The sequence below is a fragment of the Megalobrama amblycephala genome, linkage group LG20 (genome assembly GCF_018812025.1).
Source record: "Megalobrama amblycephala isolate DHTTF-2021 linkage group LG20, ASM1881202v1, whole genome shotgun sequence".
NCBI lineage: Eukaryota > Metazoa > Chordata > Actinopteri > Cypriniformes > Xenocyprididae > Megalobrama > Megalobrama amblycephala.
Window position 1 is genome coordinate 23,392,569 of NC_063063.1, and position 14,856 is coordinate 23,407,424.

The 14,856-nt window shown below is 37.1% G+C and overlaps 1 protein-coding gene across 2 annotated transcripts in view; it reads right to left on the bottom strand.

Annotated features, from left to right (window-relative positions):
• llgl2 (LLGL scribble cell polarity complex component 2) overlaps window positions 1–14,265 on the bottom strand; it is a 32,207-nt gene extending 17,942 nt beyond the window's left edge. The window contains exons 1-2 of one of the 2 annotated variants that reach the window (XM_048170016.1): window positions 14,045–14,265; window positions 678–810 (exon numbers count right to left, since the gene is read on the bottom strand). In XM_048170016.1, coding sequence (XP_048025973.1) covers window positions 678–752 — 75 coding nt within the window. In that variant the 5' untranslated portion in view covers window positions 753–810; window positions 14,045–14,265. The remainder of the gene's footprint in view (window positions 1–677; window positions 811–14,044) is intronic. The other variant, XM_048170017.1, reaches the window with a different exon arrangement.
• Window positions 14,266–14,856: the final 591 nt, after the last annotated feature.

Sequence of the window (14,856 nt, forward strand, 5' to 3'; positions counted from 1 at the left end):
GTTAGTATTGTAATTTTAGAGTTACAATACATTATATTATTTTTATAACACTCATTTTTTATTTTACAGTAAAATTGCAATATTTCTTATTTCTTATATTTTCTTATTGTTTTACATTTTAATTTAGTAATAACAATACATTTTATTTTACAGTAAAATTATTATTATTATTTCATACTCATATTGATATATAAATCAAAAAAAATGTAGGCCAAATTGCACAGCCCTTCAAACAAGCACAGTAAACCTGGAGCTTTAAATTTAAAAATAAAAAATAAAAAAACAATGCATTTTAAAATCGCAATTTTTAACAGGGAAAAAAAATATTTCCCCCAAATCATGCAGCCCTACCAAAATGGCAGACAAAGACAAATAAACTTAAAATACATTAAAATGCCAAACAAATAATAAAAAATTATTGTTAATTATAATAAAAAGGATGGATAGCTACACCCCAATATTTGTGTATGCGTAATTGAATTTCCCACATGCTTTGTGTGAGGAATGCTATTTGTATGACATACAGAGTTTCCCACCTATATAGACAGAAGACTTTGTCACTTACGAATCATCAGACAGCAAGAAATATATAAAATAGCACAAAACTGCTGAAATATAGAACTTGTGTATGTGTAACAGCAAAACAAACTTTCTACAGAAGATGTGGGCTTGATTACCTTGTTGAATTGATAGAGGTCTTGTTTGTGCTTGTCCCTTTGAGACTCATGCCCATGACGCCTGAACCTCTTCATCGTCCCTGAACGAGCAGGGACCTCACGCTGCCCTCTCTCACGGTTTCCCCTCAGCCACCTGGCAAGAAAGGAGAGATACAGAGTTAGTCAAAAATAAAACATAATGCTTATGAACAGCGATGATGACGACAACAAAAAGGAATAATCAAGACTTAAAGGTGCCCTAGATTATGTTTTTAAAAGATGTAATATAAGTCTAAGGTGTCCCCTGAATGTGTCTGTGAAGTTTCAGATCAAAATACCCCATAGATTTGTTTTTATTAATTTTTTTAACTGCCTATTTTGGGGCATCATTATAAACGCGCCGATTTTATGCTGCGGCCCCTTTAAATCCCGTGGTCTCCACCCACAGAGGTGGGTGGAGACCACGGGATTTAAAGGGGCCTTGAACAGTGCCTTAACAAAGTTTACACAGCTAATATAACCCTCAAAATGGATCTTTACAAAGTGTTCGTCATGCATGCGGCATGCATGCAGCGGATTATGTGAGTATTGTATAGTGTTATATTGTTTACTTCTGATTTTGAATGAATTTGATAGTGCTCCGTGGCTAACGGGTAATGCTACACTGTTGGAGAGATTTATAAAGAATGAAGTTGTGTTTATGCATTATACAGACTGCAAGTGTTTAAAAATGAAAATAGCAAAGGCTCTCTTGTCTCCGTGAATACAGTAATAACCGATGGTAACTTTAACCACATTTAACAGTACATTAGCAACATGCTAACGAAACATTTAGAAAGACAGTTTACAAATATCACTAAAAATATCATGATATCATGGATCATGTCAGTTATTATTGCTCCATCTGCCATTTTTCGCTATTGTTCTTGCTTGCTTACCTAGTCTGATGATTTGGTTGTGCACATCCAGACGTTAATACTGGCTGCCCTTGTCTAATGCCTTTTATAATGTTGGAAACGTGGGCTGGCATATGCAAATATTGGGGGTGTACACCCCGACTGTTACGTAACAGTCAACATAACAATACGGTGTTATGTTGAGATTCGCCTGTTCTTCGGAGGTCTTTTAAACAAATGAGATTTATATAAAAAGGAGGAAACAATGGAGTTTGAGACCCACTATCTGTCATTTCAATGTACTGAACTCTTGTTATTTAACAATGCCAAGATAAATTCAAATTTTCATTCGAGGGCACCTTTAAAGCGATAGTTCACCGAAAAAATACAAAAAATTCTTTGAAGGATTAGTTCAATTCAGAATTAAAATTTCCTGATAGTTTACTTATCCCCATGTCATCCAAGATGTTAATGTCTCTCTTTCTTCAGTCGAAAAGAAATTAAGGTTTTTGAGGAAAACATTCCAGGATTTCTCTCAATATTGTGGTCCAAATTGCAGTTTCAATGCAGCTTCAAAGGGCTCTACATGATCTCAGCTGAGGAATAAGGGTCTAGCAAAACGATTGGTCATTTTTTTTTTTTTTTTGTAGTACCCACAAATGCTCATCTTTCACTAGCTCTGCGAAGCGCCACACATTACGTAATCACATTGGAAAGGTCATGCATGACGTAGGCGGAAGTACTGAACAAGTGTTTACACTGCAATCGTGCAAAGACCAAGTCAAACGGCCTTTACAAAAAAAAAAAAAAATAGATGTCGGACAATTTTAAAGTTGGAGGAGAAAATGAGATGGAGTTTTTCGCCCTGCCGCGGTACTTCTGCCTACATCACGCGTGACCATTCCAACATGATTACATAATGCATGGCGCATTGCAGAACTAGTTCAAGATGAGCATTTGTGGTTAAGAAGTATTTAACTTATTTTTTTTTTTAGAAAATGACAGATCGTTTTGCTAGATAAGACCCTTATTTCTTGTAGAGCCCTTTGAAGCTGCATTTAAACTACAATTTGGACCTTCAACCCGTTGGTAAATGTTGAGGTCCACTATATGGAGAAAAATCCAGGAATGTTTTCATCAAAAACCTTAATTTCTTTTCGACTGAAGAAAGAGAGACATTAACATCTTGGATGACATGGGGGTGAGTAAATTATCAGGAAATTTTAATTCTGAAGTGCACTAATCCTTTAAAGCCCGTTCACGTATGCAAAAGAGCATTTTGCTGATCATCATCTTTTGTGTTTAGGGCAACAGTCATACAGGTTAGGTATGACATGAGGAAGAGTACATTATTATTGAGTATTTTTATTTTATGATCCTTTTTAAAACCCACACACAAACTGAAGCATCACAATGGGTGCACAACTCAAACAGACCTTCCAAAGGGTTATGTGTGCATTCCACTGAAATACAATGGATCTGATAGGATCTGATAGAATCAGGAATTTCAAGGATAGGGTTGTAGGTTGTTTAACTGAAACTCCACCCCCCCCTCACCACCCCAATTTCTGTCTTTCGCTCTCTCTGCCCAGCCCCCGCAGGGAGATCGCAGATCTCTGCAGTCCTGACTGAAGCAGCTTTTGTTCGGAGCTGAACGCTACTACAATCCCTCCCCTCATCTGAGCAAAGCACCTGATGAAAACACCTGTTGCTCTGGGAAAGCCGAATCAGAATGAGCCTCTTTCAAATGGACAGAAAAAGGAGGGGTGCTACCTGCTTTCCATTAAAGAGACCACTCAGACTATAGCAATACACAATAACCTGGGAGTGGACAGAAGTTTCTCTCACCTGGAGCTTGAAACCGTTTGTATTTGTCGTGGGTAAAAACAGAAAGACGCCATTGGCTATTTTGCTCATTTTGCAGACCCTTACTAACATCTTCCATAACCAATGCAAGCATCATTATTACTATTATAACTACATTAACAATGCCTTACCATTGTGGTGGCAAATTTTGCACATCACACGTTTCCTTCAGGTTTGATTCTTTAAAGAAATTAGGGGCCAATATCAAGTTACCACAACTTTAGGGCATAATACACAACTTAATACAAGTTTAAAATACAACTTTTTTCAGCACTGATAATAATAAGAAATGTTTCTCGAGCACCAAATCAGCATATTAGAATGATTTCTGAAGGATCATGTGACACTAAATACTGGAGTAATGATGCTGAAAATTCAGCTTTGCCATCACAAGAATAAATTACATTTTGAAAACAGGAAAACTTATTTTAAATTGTAATAATATTTCACAATATTACTGTTTTACTTTTCAAATGTAGTGTGCCTGTACAATACCCATAGTAACTACAAAAATTTGGCAGACCATGTATACATTTTAATAAGGGGAAGAAGTGCTAACATTCGCTATGCAAATGTGTGTAGTGTGTACACACAAAACACACACATACATATCAGCAATTCTGAAGGGAAAAAATAAGGCTACCAGGATACAGTCAAGGAAAACAAGAAGAAAACAAACACAGAGTCAGAGTCTATAACAATGATCATTGACAGTAATATACAGAGTGACATATTCAGGTAATTTTTACGTCACATCACACTAGAACTCCACTGAGAGCGTGTCTAGACACGAATGATCTCGTAATTTATCACACTTTCTGGAGGGTGATTATATCAGCAAAATCAACAGGAAGAGGGACCTCCCCCCCTCCCAAATCAATCCAATCACAACCAAACATAACCTTCTCAGTGAGTCAGTTGCCCCGCTCAGCTCAGACACATATTTCTATGATTATCGCCATTATTAGCCAAGAACATTTAGTCATCAAGCATGTGGCTACAAATTCTTCCAGAGAAGGGAAAGAGCTCAGATTTCCTTATTTTTAGAACCTGAAACCCAAGGGTTACAGGACCCTGAAGAAACCAGACAAGAAACTAAAAAAAAAAAAAAAAAAAAAAAGTCTGTAAAGCTTAGCTTAAGGGACAATGGTAAAGTGGGAGGTCTTCTACTTAAGAGTAAGCTAGGCTTTATGAGGGAAAACTCTCAGCAGGAGAGCTGGAATGGAGTGAAGGAGGGAAAAAAGCAGCGATTCATTCAGAAATAAAGAGGCCAGAGAGTCTAAAACAATCTCTGAGCACCACATTGATCATTAGGACTCCTTCACGAAGCAGCTTCAGAGAATTTTGCTCTCTGAGATCAATATTACACCTCCATCTATCTAATCCTCAGTTAATTAGAGGTAGAAAAAAAATAAACTGTGGTTTGTTTTGAATCCTGCTGGGAGGAATTATGGCGGAGGGGCATGTGAGGGCATTGATGTGGGAGTAGTGGCTCTAGCTTGTCTAAATTAGATGTAGAAGGCCTGTGTGGAGAGTTCACAGACGTTAAGGAGAATTGGTATGTGGAACTAAGTAGCCAACAAAGAAACACTGTAATCAGCTCAAACATACAGACGACAGATTCATAACAGTGGAATATAAAATGATGAGGTATATTAGCAGAGGAAATAAGTATTGATTGATTAAACTGCAGCTCTAAACATAGAGGCATTCATTTGATGCATTAGAAAGAACCAACTTAAATGGGTTATGACACGGATTATTTTAATATGTTGAGATTCACTTATAATGTTAAGTTTTTTGCACAAAAAACAATTTTCTATTATCTTCATTCTGACCCTCTGTCTCCTTTAAGGCTTGTCAGTAAACGCCTAAATGGCCACTATTATGATTGGCTAACATCATTGCATAGGAAACGGTATCAACGGCCACTCACTATTGTACGCGAGTAAGTGTTTTGAAAACATTAACCATATAAAACCATTATTTACAGACAAAGCATTATGAAATCATTTACTTGCGGTTTGTGATGTAGCTGCTGTAAGATCCAATACAGTTGGCTGCTTCATCTTTCAACAAAAGTTTCACTTGTGAACTCTCCATTACGCTGTGCCTCGTTTACAAAACGAAATGCTCTGAACAAACATATAATCCTCCAACGTGAACAAGGATGGCATTAAATTAAACCATCCACTTGTTTCTGACTCTAGAATCCTTCTGAAGTCTGTACAGAGACGCAAACGAGTATTTGTCCTGTTGTCGACAGACTGTAGTATGTGTACTATGTCAAAACTAAATGAGCATCTGTATACTGTATCCAGTGTAGACAGCATCAGTGATTATAATGGGTTCTATTTACTTTTGATGCGACGCTCACATCCAGCGCAGGCAAATGTCAGCCGTTAAGCAACTGAATGATAGTGGGCGGGGCCTATGGTGCGATGATGTATAACTATTCATCGATGTCTTGCTCTGGAGGCAGTCATATGCAAATGTATTTGCCTGTGTAACTTCACAGGTCACCGAATATCAGAACAAGCTTGATTAAATAAATGCTTTGTTTATAATGAGGCCATAAAAGGATGTTTTAATGGTACAAAGACATATTATGTCAAAAAATTAGATTTCTCAATTTATGTCCCTTTTAAGGCAGAATTATGATTTATTTACTACTCCAATTAAAGTATGACCTGTTTTATCATCTGTCAGGTGAAAATAATAATTCAAATTGCTTAGAAAAATGAAAGCACACTTCTCCTTTAAAGGTGCCCTAGAACATTCTTTCACAAGATGTAATATAAGTCTAAGGTGTCCCCTGAAAGTGTCTGTGAAGTTTCAGCTCAAAATACCCCATAGATTTTTTTAATTAATTTTTTTAACTGCCTATTTTGAGGCATCATTATAAATGCACCGATTCAGGCTGCGACCCCTTTAAATCTTGCGCTCCCTGCCCCCCTGAGCTCTCGACTATAAAACAAAGTTCACACAGCTAATATAACCCTCAAATGGATCTTTACAAAATGTTCGTCATGCATGCTGCATGCATACATCGGATCATGTGAGTATAGTATTTATTTGGATGTTTATATTTGATTCTGAATGAGTTTGAGGCTGTGCTCCGTGGCTAAAGCTAACATTACACACTGTTGGAGAGATTTATAAAGAATGAAGTTGTGTTTGTGCATTATACAGACTGCAAGTGTTTAAAAATGAAAATAGCGACGGCTCTTGTCTCCGTGAATACAGTAAGAAACGATGGTAACTTTAACCACATTTAACAGTACATTAGCGACATGCTAACGAAACATTTAGAAAGACAATTTACAAACATCACTAAAAATATCATGTTATCATGGATCATGTCAGTTATTATCGCTCCATCTGCCATTTTTCGCTATTGTTCTTGCTTGCTTACCTAGTCAGATGATTCAGCTGTGCACAGATCCAGACGTTAATACTGGCTGCCCTTGTGTAATGCCTTGAACATGAGCTGACATATGCAAATATTGGGGGAGTACATATTAATGACCCGACTGTTAAATAACAGTCGGTGTTATGTTGAGATTCGCCTGTTTTCCGGAGGTCTTTTAAACAAATGAGATTTACATAAGAAGGAGGAAGCAATGGAGTTTGAAACTTAACGTATGTCTTTTCCATGTACTGAACTCTTGTTATTCAACTATGCCAAGGTAAATTAAATTTTTGATTCTTTAAGTCACATGATTTGAGGCATCGTTCATGTCAGTAATGCAAAAAGTATAAGAAAAGTTATGCCCAGTCCTATATGTAGGGTTACGGGTTTGTTTAAATATCCACTGAGAAAAAACAAAAAAAGCATTTTGAACTAAACTCAAGTCCTTGTATGGTTGTAAGGAAGCTGAATTTCTAAAGTACAAATAAACCCTCAATGCTTTTTTTTTAGAGAGCCAATTTTGAAAGCCCTGCAGTAAACGGTGACACTATTGAAGAATCGATACGCTTAGAGATTCCTCTGTTTAAGGTCATGGTGTGGGGTGACATGATATTACGCAAGCATGTCAACATGTTTGACGACTACCTCATTGAAGTGTTACTAGCCTAGGACTTAAAGCCTCAGGACAGCAGCCAGAAAATAGCACCCTATGGTCAGGAGAGGTCAACTGCTTTTTAGTTTAAAAACAGCCTACGTACGCCCACAGTAAATTCGAGACCTACAACACACTCTCATTTCATGACACAGCACAACACAAACTGAGGCGAGTTGTCAGATCCAAAACGTCCCACCCAGCTTGACGGTTGTTATTACAGTAGGCTACATATACTACTCATATAGCTTACTTCTATTACTAGTTGCACAAAGCAATCGTTAAAAAGAGAAGCAACAATTCAGATGTAATTTCAGGTGTTAAAGCTACAGTTTCTGATGGCCAGTTTCAGTAGAGCAGGTTCCACTTCTCCATGACTTCACTCCTTTACAGAGGTGCCTCTGTTAATGAACAATAGTCTCAGAGGACAAGCGCTCACAGCAACAGACCTGCACCTGAAACCAGCAAAAACTTAAAGACATTGAAATTAAAATGAAAACAGCTTACGCGTTTTATTTTAAAAGAAATTAATACTTTTAATTAGCAAGGATGCACTAAATTGATCAAAATTGTCAGTAAAGACTTTTACATTTTTACAAAAAAAAAATAAAAAAAATGATAATAATGATAATAAGAAATGTTTCTTGTTATTATAAAGATTTTTGAAGGATCATGTGACACTGAAGACTAAAGTAATGTGGAAAATTTGTCATCACATGAAAAAAATAGTATTTTAAAATATTACTATTATTACTGTATTTTTTTATTAAATATACAGCCTTGGTAAGCATATGAAAAAAAAAAAAATAAAAAAAAAAATAATAATAATTGGCCCTAAACTTTTGAATGGTACATATATACATAAATAATACAAATAAAATAAATGAAAATTAAATCTTTGTTTTTTTTAATCACCCGTATTATCATCTGATGACTGCTTAAAAAAAATAAAAGTACTGAGCAATAGTAATAGTGCAGCCTCAGCAAGTACGAATAATGAATAAAGCAAGTTAGATTGACTACTTTGTCTTTTGTACCTGAAATACTTCTCATTGCATCAGATAAGGAGTTTCAGCTAATGCATTACTAGTGACATCACTACATTCTCAGCATAGCATCCCACAGGAAACAAAGATCAGAGGAGAATGCAAGATTGGAGAACCTGTCCTGACATGAGCTTGGAACTGTCAGTGAACTCGCTCACCATAGACGTTCTCCCTCAGCTGCATAACCTGGTTTCACACGGCACGTTAAATATGTCATGCCGGTCATTCTGGGAAATCGAGGAACTGCATATCCCATTTTAGATTCAATATGGGTAAAAGGGCGCTAACAAATTAACTAAATGATATTTAAGGTCAGGAGAAAGTCAGTCAAGTACAAATAGGTCAAGCTGCAATAAACATCAGCTACACCCTGATTGAGGGAGAAAACAGTATGCAAACACAATGAAAACCAGTTCAACTGCCACAAGATGATATGGATGGAGAGAATATACTATTGGAAAAATCTTTGTTTTAGGACACTAGGAGTCTGCGGGTTCTTTGTTTTTAAATAAACACTTACACTCATAATTCAGGGCTCAACAATTAGAAATCCTCCTTCAGAAATCATTCTAATATGCTGATTTGCTGCTCAAGAAAGGCAGCAAATAAGCTTTTTCAGGATTTCTTGATTATCAGAACCTTTGAACGTTCTTTGGAACATTGTGTTTAAAAACACAATCTTACTAACCCCAAACTTTTTTATGGAAGTATATAAAATGACATTTATATTTTAATCAAATGTTAACAATTATTTAAAAAACATTTTATTATGAACATTTTTTTTTAAATATTATCAACAAACAAAGTATTTTATTATGGAATTATATGACATTATGCAGAGGTATACCTGTACTAAAAATCACAACAATTAAACCCACAGAAAAAAAAAAAAGACAGACATAAAAACACATTTAGGGGCTGTTCACGTATCACGTCTTTTCCGCGCGCAAGTCAGTTATTTCAAATGCAGCTTAGCTTATAACGACCACATTTAATGTTACAGAAAAAAGTTCAGTGATCCGTCAGATCCTGTAGGTCGGTTAGTACAGTTTACTGCTGAACAACTCATTTTGTTGATGTTAAATAACAAAGAAATCGAAAATTAATAGTTAGTTATACATCTTCAATGTCCCCTCGAAGCTCCTCAGACAAGCTGTCAATCAACTGTGAAACATGACGACACGCCCCGTTTTTATAGCATTAAATTGCTAGCTAAAATCTAAATTATCACAAAAACGAACAATTGAATATATATATCAGCGTGATAACAACTACCTTAAATGACCAAAACCATCTTTCAGAAAGTTTTATTTAAAGCAAAATTTATTTTTAAGTTTTCACTGAAGTCTCATTCGACTGCATTGAGAGGGCGGGGTTTATGACCTGTACTGCATCCAGCCACCAGGGGGTGATCAAAGAGCCCGCACCTTCACTTTTCAGGACGTATGAGATAGGGCTGGGCGATATATCGCATGCGATTGTCACACGCATTTCGTCAGTAAAGCCGGTTCCCCGATTACCGCGAAATCGCCATCACCTGCTTTCAAATGGAGCGGCATTTAATAGACAGAGCCGTAGTTCACTGACAAGCTACGCAATATCGCGTTCATTATCGCAGATGAATCGCCTTCGATAATGAACGCGATATTGTGTAGCTTGTCAGTGAACTACGGCTCTGTCTATTAAATGCCGTTCCATTTGAAAGCAGGTGATGGCGATTTAGCGGTAATCAGGGAACCGGCTTTACTGACGAAATGCACGTGACAATCGCATGCGATATATCGCCCAGCCCTAGTATGACACACACCCGGTCACGACGCACATACGGTGCGTTTTCCAGGCGCATCGAGATGAAAACATCAACTTTTCAGAATGCGCAAGCGCACCGCAGGTCATGTGACAAGAACCAACCGATCAGCTTCGGCCTTTCCGTAACAAATAAATGTATCATAAATATATATATAAATACCATAAATATATCTAGTAGAAAAGCTAATGCAAGGGCTAGAAATCATTTTATCCTTTGCTGATACTTCCTCATCATCATGGAGAGCGCAGTTCATGGTTGCATAGCAACGACAGACACCACTGGAGCGTAAGCGCTTTGGAAAGAAGAAGAAAGCGATGCGGCCATGCTTTCCATGCGTTTTTAGACGTGATATGTGATCGGCCCCTTATTTGATCTACAAATAGAGTCCCAAAAAAAAAAATTTTTTAAAAGTTGATGGTACCAGCATTTCTGCAGTAACGGTAGTACGGAGTACTGGGCATATTCGTTACCCGCTGATAGACGCTGCTTTCAAGCTCTCTCGCTCGTGTTTGAGTGCTACAGTGTGCTTTTACAAGCGTTGAGTACCGTAGCCAATCACAATCATATCTGTTGAGCACATGAACGCAAACGCCTATAAGAGGTGCTAGTCAGTAAGTTAGTCAGAATCAGCTGAACACCGCTGAAAATGCACAAGGTTTTGTTCAACGCGAGTCGCACGCTCGAGAATACTTTCAAAGTGTAAGCAAGATGTAAATGAGCGATTCATTGAATAATTAAGACAGCTTTTTAATTATAAAAGTGCAGAATTCAGTGAGCTTGTGCTTTAGAGACTGACAGCCTTCGTGATTAAAAAGGGAGGCTCTTCTCTTGCTTTCTTTTTATTACCCATTCACAGTCTGAATACACGTTTAGTTATGCTGCTACGTACACTGCAAAGTTTCTGGATTAACAACCATATTTAAATGCGCAATTGAATTAAAAAAAAAAAATGACAGTGATAGTGATAACCAATAGATGAGAGATAATGGAACAAAATATTTTTGCTCTGGTACCGAAATTGTTACAGAAAACCACAACATTTTACTGGTACCGGTACCGACTACTGAAATTTTGTTACTGTGAAAACCCTATATACAAATATCATGCATAATGACAACAGAGCACTGGCCACGGGCCTGTGTATTCTGAGGAAGTCAATACTGTCATAAAAGATATCGCAGCCAGCTACTCAATATAACAAAGTCCATAATAAGTAACTTATGACCAGCGGTTAGATCATAGATGGTGCATTTTTATTTGTTCAAAAATGTCCATCCAAGTTAGACATCCAGAAGACAAAAGTTCATAGCGCTTAAAAAAAGAACAGCTGAAGAGGATGAGGAAGTGTTGGATGAACTTCCTCTCATTCTTATTGGTCATTGTAAAGCTGATCTCTCCCTGCATGCTATCACCCACGCCAACCGTTTGTTGCTGTGGAAGTGAGAAGCCCTTGTTTACCTTCTCTTCCTCTTGGTAAAAACGCAAAAATAAGATCTTGTCTATGGCTGCAGGGTGTGGCCCACCACAGGATGTCAGTCCCCAGACTCAAGCCTTTCCTGTCTTCTCTGAGAAGGGCCACGAAGAAGCATAAAACCACATTTACACCCAAACGTCTCAAACTGATAAATCTGTAGCAGTTGAAACAGGACATGAGCTGCTCGGGTATCAAGTCAGGTAAAAGATAAATACAGAGACATAGTACTTTATGTAAACAGTCAACAATTATTTGTAGCTCTTCATTAACCGACTGCAACAAGTTCAAGTTCTCTGGAGCACAAATACTTAAAATATGAAACTTTGGACATGCGAATGAGCAAGAACATGAGCGTTCTTCTTATAAAATAACCAAACAGGTATCAAACAAGTCAATTTCTACACTTCTGATAAAAAGTTTGGGGTTGGTATGATTTTTAAATGATATTGAAAGAAGTCTCTTATGCTCACCATTAAGGCTGCATTTATTTGATCAAAAATACAGTAAAAACAGTAGTATTGTAAAATATTTAAATTGAAAATTACTGTTTTCTTTATATTTTAAAATGTAATTTATTCCTGTGCTGGCAAAGCTGAATTTTCAGCATCATTACGCCAGTCTTCAGTGTCACATGATCCTTCAGAAATCATTCTAATATGCTGATTTGGTGCTCAAGAAACATTTCTTATCAATATTGAAAACAATTGTGCTGCTTAATATTTTTGTGGAAATTGATATATATTTTTTTTTAGGATTCTTTGATGAATAGAACAGCATTTATTTGAAATAGAAATCTTCTGCAACATTATAAAGGTCTTTACTGTCTCTTTTGATCAATGTAATTTTAATGCATCCTTAATAAAAGTTAATAAAATCTTTTTTTGTACTTTTTTAGATGGTAGTGCGATTGACACTTTTCTCTAAAATGTGCTTTGTTCTCCATTTCACACGGTATCCGTCTCTGACGTGTATTTCAGGTCAATCCTTGTGTCAACACAAGCATGACGGGTTTGAAACGAAGTCTAGTTCGTCAGGTGCATTAACACAATTTTATATGTGTTATCTGAGGTCACACTGCACAAGTACTTTGCATTGGCTCTCCTAAAGGGCCAAAGCTCAATACAGCCATACATTACAAGCGGCTTCTGAAAGAAAAGATTAATTACATGTGACGCCAACAGTCCAAAATCAACCTATTGTGTATGGCACAATTGCTAGTGAACAATATGTTTAATACACAAATTAACCATGAAGGTAAGTGACTCAACTTTAGTCGCTTTGTAAATGAGAGAAACAGGACATCAGGAACATGGCTGTGTGTGAAGCAACATGAGAGGCGGAGGCTTTATCACTCTCGATTCTCAACCTGTCAGACCGGTGGGACAGCCTGCCATTCACCAATCTATGCCAAGGACAACCAATCTTTGCCAAAGCACTTTAACTTTAGACTCAAACCCAGGTGCAGCACCATAGCCTCTGATCTGAATAGACAAATAATGACGCTGCCCAGAACCAAATGTATTTCTACAAAACCCACACCTTTTAATTGATTCTTTATTGTCCAGCCTACTTAATAATAGCACCCTTTAGTGGGTCTCACAGCAGGTCAAGTATCATAAAGCACTGTTTAACAATCACTTAACTTGTTTTAATATAAAAATAGAAATATGAATACTCTTATTATACCTAAAAAAAAGTTCTCACTAACAAAATAAATGGTCAAATCCATTGAAACACTTGTAAGCCACTGAAAATATAGTAACAGCACGGGAGAGATAGTAACCAGAGACCTAACAATACATTCTCTGTTCTCTCTTTCAGAAGGATGCCGTTTCATGATAATAAAGGACAACAGTAGAGAACACGGTCAGGAATAGGTGTTGGTTTCGGTTTTAGACTGAAGGTTATTTATTAGTTACCTGAATGACACTCAAAACGCAAAAGAAGAGATTACACTACAGATTAAAGATGAGGTGTGTAAACAGACAGAGTAAGCAGCCCATTCCATTATAATAACATATGTTAAGTTCATACAGAGCTGGAAGTTAGAATTCACTGACTTTATCTTAAAACCTAGTGAGCTTCTTGTCTAGATAGCATGTCTAGGTATCACATGAATATCTGTGCATTCGCAATCTAGGCAGCCTAGTACGTTTTGAAACACATCCATACAGTCGGTTAGTGGAAACACCTGTGGCCGGACAGCAGTCGACGGGCCCGGGCAGGACTCACCTGATTCACCGCGGCCTGATGTCCCGGCACTGTCCACGATTCAAGCGGGTTTACTCAATTATCCTGAGGTGAAGAGGGAAAACCACACCGGGCGGTGAAGGAGAACAGCCTAGAATTATGTTTACCTCGGCTTCGAGGTCTGTGTATGGACACAGTGGTGGAGGATTATCAGTGAAGTGTTTCCTGCTGCGCTTACTGCTGATTTGCGCTCTGGCTCCTCCCTGAACAACGCTTTCCGGGACAGTTCAGTATGCGGCCAGCAGGGGGCGCACACACTATAGAACTCATTAGAGCACAATCTCTATGACCCACTAACACTGTTTACAATAAAAACAATGCATCATAAAATGCTGTTTAAGTGTATTTTAAACACCTGAGCTCCACATATAAGAAATATATAAGCAAATAAATAAGATAATATAGCAGCACACACCCACCCCATTCACATTACTGCAATGCAACAGAAAAGTATAATAGCACACATCATACATATACATATTGCTTGATATACTTATGCTAACACTTAAAAACTACCACCTAATTCAGCTTTCAATTTTTTGAGTATAATCAAATTAGTTTCAACAAATTATTTAAAATCTTGTTTTGGTTAAATATTTCAAACACAATTCCTTTTAATTACATAATTGCTTTATTACATAAATCCTCTTTGTTTTAAACATTAATCATTGTGGGAATTGGGCTTCTGAATGCAAGACTGTAAAGAATACACAGATGTAAGACAAATGTATGTACTGATAATATTCACAACATTTGTGGCAATGATTGGAGAGAGCTGATTCTGATTAGTACAG